This window comes from Scatophagus argus, chromosome 6, assembly GCF_020382885.2.
Source record: "Scatophagus argus isolate fScaArg1 chromosome 6, fScaArg1.pri, whole genome shotgun sequence".
NCBI lineage: Eukaryota > Metazoa > Chordata > Actinopteri > Scatophagidae > Scatophagus > Scatophagus argus.
Genome location: NC_058498.1, coordinates 21,617,642 through 21,624,092, shown reverse-complemented (window position 1 = coordinate 21,624,092; position 6,451 = coordinate 21,617,642). Strand labels below are relative to the sequence as shown.

Genomic DNA, 6,451 nt, shown 5'->3' with positions numbered 1-6,451 from the left:
TATCACTGGAATCACATTCATTGTATTAAATTCGTAGACTTCATTTATAGTTGTTATGTTATTAAATATGATATGGCGCGTTGATGTACATACGTTATTGAGTTGGTAAGTACGCCAGGATAAGAACAAATGCTAACGTAATTACACAGTGACAAAATTACAGATATAGATCTCACATTTTATTTGGCTCCGGTGCTTCCTGGATGTGATACAATCATATTGTATATAGCCTTTTTGGCCAGTTCATTTAGCCTGCACACAGTTTGTTAAAATATTTCCCACAGCACCTGAAGGCAGCATTCCACTTCTGTAGTCAGAGCAGTGAGTGTCCCCGCTGCCCCCCTCCCCGCTCGGAGTGAAAACTGAGATAGTGAGGAAAAAGCAACGGGAGGAAAGACCATGGAGGGAGGAAGCTGGATGTATTAGCTAGTTGCTTGAGGGAACTTTTTCCTGCTGTCGCCTTTACCTGCGTAAATTTAAGTTGTCTCAATGTGGCGATATCCGGTGTGTATTTTATGTGCTGGGAAAACGTCGTAAATATCCGGAGCATTCAAACATTCACCGACAGTCTGACCGCGGACGGTTAGCGCAACCCGACGAAAGTTAGCTGGCTCCGGCTAACTTAGCCTGTCTCAGCTAGCGAGAAAGGACAAAAAACGGGCTAGTGGAAACCTGGTTAATATTAAACTTGGCGCTGCGGCGTAGAGTAACTAGTAATGTTGCCTCTCGGGATTAACTTCACATACGGATGAGAAAGAAATTGGCGACTGGGGAACACCGAGAACAACTGCGAGCCAGACGACCACTGCTATGTTGGGGTTGATTCTCGGCTCTGGCAGCCCGCCTGAGTCCCGAGGTTGGCCACACTCGGTGCTGTGGAGGCTTGGGGGCTTCTTCTTCCTCCTGCTGCTGGAAGGGGCCGGCTGCCTCTCCAACCCGAGCAGCCCCTCAGGCGTCAACAACAACAACAACAACCACCCTAGTGTCAACATATACATGAGTGTGGAGGAGGTGAAGAAGCTTTTGGGTAAGAAGGCCCACACATAAAGTCTTCAAACTTAAACCTGTGTGTTGTGTTGCGTTTGTGCCAGTGAGCCCCCACATCTTTCTCTCTAAAACTGCGCTGAACTTCTGTGAAGCCTTACAACTCACTGAGTGCAAAGAGCAGCTATAGTAATACATACAGTGTGGGTGTAAATGCTTTAACTTTGAGCCAAAGAAGATGCGTTCACTGCTACGTCTGTAAGCCACCAGTCTGAAAAAAGTTAACTGTATTATTCAAAATGGACCACATCTGCTGCACACATTATTACTTTGATCACTTGATGTGCTAATTGTGTGGCGAACCTATGGTAACTGAGTCGAAATAAAAGAATGGCCCTGGAGATTAAAACAAAAACACACGATCATGTCTATGTATGACTCTTGAAATGTTAAATGACAATGATAATAGATGGAAATACCACGACTCAACAGTTAAAAATCCCTATGCTGTACGTCTTTGTAAGAAGAAGTCGTTTGCCTTAAATGTACCCATGTGTCATCACAAAAATAGCAGAAAGCTTGTCAACAATTTATGACCTGTGCTGTAGATTTTCATGTGCCTGTAGAAGCCACACTGGACGTCATGCTTGACAAACCCTGAACATATCATATGTGGATCTTTAATGTAAGTCAGTCTAATGTGATGTACAATCTTGCAGTTTTGCAGCTGTGGTGTGTTTCCACTTCAGGATGCATCAAGAAAGTTATACTGATCTGTCACCAGGAGAAGTGGAGAGAAGGAAGTGACTAAACCATACATTTAGAGACAACAACCAGACAGGGATATTTGTGGTTGAGTTCACAGTGTTAGGTTGTATAAAGTGAGCTGCAAGGAGGTTTTGGCCCCATCAGGGAGTTGATAGTCCTGTTGTCCATTCATCCAGCAGAAAGCATCAAGTGTGCCTGGGTTTTGAACAGGAAGTTGTTGGCGAACATTGTCATGCAGCATACGCAGAGTTCTTCAGTGCTGCCATCACACAAAAATGCACATTACTGTGTTTGGACTGTTTGATGTTTTAACTCAGTCATGAGCATCTCATTGACGCAAATACATGGCCGACTGACTGGACCTTGTGATGCCTTAAAACTAGCTGAATTTGTTTTGTGGCTTTTTGACAAGAGTATTAGGTATCCCTCATTGTGCTGTTTAAAAAACACTTCAGATCCTTTCCTCGCCTCTGTAATCTGACTGGTGTTAGACCATAGGCTGGCTCTGTCCCTTTTGGTTCCTCTTGTTCTCCATCAGGCTATACTTAATCTCCTGTTCCCAGATGAGGGCCTCTCATGTGGTTTGCTTGAAACCTTGTCTGGTGGTATGGAGAAATCTCTTAATGTTTGACAACTATGTGTGGACAGAAACTTCCATGATGCAGCGGCAACTGTAGGAAAAAACATGTTGGAGGGAGGTGAAAGTGGAATCACATTGGCCATAGGCTGCTGGGGAGTCTTTCTGCACATTCATGTAGAGATCCAAAGGTCGCTTGTGTTTAACCAGCTTGTACATATCTTGTAATAATAGTTCTAAAAGCTCTGGCCCACCTGTTAACTTAATAAAGATAATCAGTTTTACGCAGTTGTTAATAATAAAATGAATGAAAATGGCTTTAGCTGCTTTAGTTTCAGGGTCCTGGTCTTGTGTTTGCTGGCTTGCTGTCACGCTGTCATGGCTTACTGAGACAGAGCTGCTACTACATATCACAATGCTGTTGGAAAGATAATGTGGGCTGTTTGTTAAAATGCATAAATGATGTAGCTCCTCAGCTCAGTCACTCTGCACTACTTATGACTACCTCCTAAGTGTAGATATGTGTCATCTGGTGTAACTAAAATCTCCCAGTTAGACTTAATTGCTTTGAGCTGATCATCTGGAAAGCTCTGCATAGTGACCATCAGGATTTGATCTGTGAAGCAGTTTGTCCCATTAGTGACATTATTTTAAGCAGCTCCTCTGCAGGTGATCAATTGCATTTGTCACATAAAACCTTTAGTTACATTTTCAGGTGTGACTAACTACAAGTTTGTCTTTATTCCCTTTAACAGACAATAGTGTTTGTTAACATTAACTCTAATGATTCTATTACCATCATCAAGTTTACCACTAATACAATATGCATACTACTATAGTATAGAAAGTTGTATAAAGTTTTGCAGACAGTAAAGTCAGGGCAAGAATGTAATTTATAGGCAATAAGAGAAGTCAACATGTCAGTGAGAAAAATCGCTTTCAGATAATTATCTGAAAGTGGTCACAGGTCAGTAGTGCCAAAGCCTGATCTGTCAAAAGTCCCATGAGCGTTCCCTGACCATGTTTTAGCCGTTTAGAAGTTTCTTGAAATTCATTGGCTCCATATGATTTCTATTCATACATTCACAGTGAAGTGATAAAAATGTGTTTGTGTAGCATACAAACATTATTTTGGGAGGGGAAAAGTGACATCACCAAGTAATGTAGACTTGCTCTTGTCTCTTTGCTTCTTAAACAGATGGACTGTCCATTCAGGATTTCATTTTGATAACTTTAACAAAAAACCAGACTCTCCAGGGGTTGGTGAGGAACAGGAAAACGTCATGCCTGAATAGGAACAGGGGGTTTGCATATGCAGTGTGTTTTTCTGTGGATGAACTGCACGCAGCATCCCTGATTCTTTTAGCATATGACTAATGGATCTTCTCAACAATCTTACTGCACACGTGCATCCTCAGCTCCCCTATGGGCTGTGTCTCAAGACCCACATCCTGGGTTTGAATTGTGTACCAAAACATGGCAAGTTCCAGGTGTGGGTCCAAAGCTGGCCAAATCACACTCGCCCCCCCTTTTTTATATATATATATATATATATATATATATATATAGAGAGGTGATGCCACCCGGTTGATACAAAGTTCAGCATTCCTGGAGTACATTCCTGTACAGGAAACAACAGGTATAAGTCACTGCCATGGGAGAGGATAATTGATTAATCAATTAGTCTTCAGAAAAATGTCCATCACACTTTTATGTAGGGTGTTATTTATTTATTTTTTTTTAAACTCAAAGATATTCAGTTTACAGTGATGTAAAATGGAAAAATGGAAAAATGGCAAATTGTCACATTGGAAAAGCTGGAGCTATGGACCTTTTGGCATTTTGGCTTAAAAAATACCATATATATTTGAATGGGAAATGTTTTGATAATTTTCTGTCACCTAGTGCACTAGCAGGTACCATATGTCAGTGTTTGCTGCAAAGGATTCACAGCTCCGGACTTTTATTGCAGATGTTGTTTAGAAATGTATTATTGAGTTAGCTGCGAGAAAGACGGCGCATCAGAGTCTCTCTCGACTCTTAGAGACTGTATTCATAAGGCCCACGACCTACTGGTTTTACAGGCTTCAATAGCTTTCTTTCTCTCCCTGTTTCCTGGCATGCTGACTGGATGTGATAATTTAGAAGATGAGGGATGAAGTAAAAATAGGTTTCCTGTACATCTATTTGCTGTCTCCTATAATAATGACCTTTTTGAGCCCAGTTTTCCATGGTAGAATCACCAGTTGACTTGATCCCTGACACATTACTCCGAGGAATCTTCTTGGTGGAAAGTAAGCACTAAGAGAGTCTGTTTTCTAGTTCTTGCGTGGCATACCGACTGTCTCACTGGTCTTGCTGCTCATTATTGTAGTGCTGGGCTTTTTCAGTCGAACAAAGTTCCCCACTCCCCAACCAAAATTAGTACTGGGTGAGACAAAATGAACAATTTCCTATTAAAATGGTTATTTGTGATACTTTGCTCACAGGAAGGGGAAACATGTTTATGTAGCTACAGTTATAATCAGACAAACTCCACCTGGTTTCACAACTACCTCAGATCGGGTAATCTTTCAGCAGAAAATTCTAGCAATGTGGTTATTTTATCCACCCATCTAATCAGGTGAGCGGGTCAGAATTTGGCTTAATAGCCTCTGGATGATTGTGTAGAAATGGAAATATCCACATCTTATTAAAAAAAAAAAAATGCTAGCGAATGTGTAAAGTTGTATTCTATTGAGCCAAGTGCGTGCTGGCTGACCAGCCGCCTCCCACCCCTCTCCAAAGAGCTGAAAGGCAAGCAAGGTCTTTGAAAAAGAGTCTGTGAACAGTGAGGAATGATTGGCAGTAGCATTCATTTCCTTCATGCCACTCTCCAAGGATCCTGTGGTTGAATAGGGAAGCCCCTGCTTTCACATCTTTTGTTGAAGCGCTGCTGCTCTTGGACAAAAGATGGGTCTTTGCTTTACAGAAGATTTCCGCTTTATAAATTGCTGCCCTTGTGTTAAAATCAGAATATTAGTATTAGAAATGTACTTTTTTTTTCCCTCCCTGCTTGTATGTCTGCATGAGAGCAAATTGAGGCTACTGCCATGTGCGAGTTACGCTTATTTTTACTGTTATGTTGTGAAATAATAGGAGCAGTGGATGCTGAAATCAGACATTTACTTCTAGTTTCTGTGGCATTTCTAAGAGCATATCGTTTTGTGAAGAATCACACCCTTTAAAACTAAAATAAAATGCAAAGATATTTGACCTTTCTCACACAGCCCAAGCTTCCAAACTGCTGCTGCTGCACTCACAAAGCTGCCCATGTAAAACAACATCCAAAAATAGATGAATAAGGTGGTTCTGTTAATCGGCCTTCTAGATCAAGTAATTCTGTGTCAAACAGCTAATCATTTTTCAGTAAACCATTTGATATTTGTTGAGAAAACAATGAGGTGCCCAAAAAGGATGACAGCAGCAGACAGTCTTGCTCTTCTTTTTTTTTTACCCTGCCTTTGTCATTGTCTGCCTTTGGGGCACGTCAAAGAATAAAAGAGAGAATGTATGGTCTTTTTGAAGTGAGTCAAAGAAAACCACAGAGATGGTGACTTAATGTTTGTTTTTCTTCTAGCTGTAAGATACTTTCAAAGTGACTAGTTTTGCAACCAACTGTTAGAGCTTAGTTGGTGTCTTTGCTTATGATGTTTGGTTGTGTTTTTCAGACAACCTACTACTATCATGATACCTTTATTCTACATTATTATTGCTCTTGCCTTTTCATTTAAACACTTTGATGCTTGTCTTCAGTGGCTGGAAGAGAAGAGCCTTCTTTTGGTTACTGTTGGGACATGCACTAAAGCTTGGCTATGCCTAATCTTTCCTTTGGCAAGAAAGGTGTGTGGCTGCCAGTGAAAAGACCTCACTTCAAGTCAAGTTTCCATCCAAACGTAGCACATAATTTAACTGAATTTCCTGAAAAATCTGCAAAAGCAAATGAAAATTGATGCATGTTTCTGTCCTCTACAGCTGTGTGCCAGTCAAAATGGAAAACTGTGAAATGGAAAACACAATTGAAATATGGCATTCATAGATTGTAGTCTTTTCATTGCTCCACGCAGACATTTTGGCCTACTG

General features: G+C 41.0%; 1 protein-coding gene across 3 annotated transcripts in view; it reads left to right on the top strand.

Moving 5' to 3' along the window:
• The first annotated feature begins 319 nt into the window (after positions 1-319).
• ryk (receptor like tyrosine kinase) overlaps positions 320-6,451 on the top strand; it is a 34,969-nt gene continuing 28,837 nt past the window's right edge. For 2 of the 3 annotated variants that reach the window (XM_046391669.1, XM_046391670.1), the window contains exon 1: positions 320-1,027. In XM_046391669.1, coding sequence (XP_046247625.1) covers positions 811-1,027 — 217 coding nt within the window. In that variant the 5' untranslated portion in view covers positions 320-810. The remainder of the gene's footprint in view (positions 1,028-6,451) is intronic. The other variant, XM_046391668.1, reaches the window with a different exon arrangement.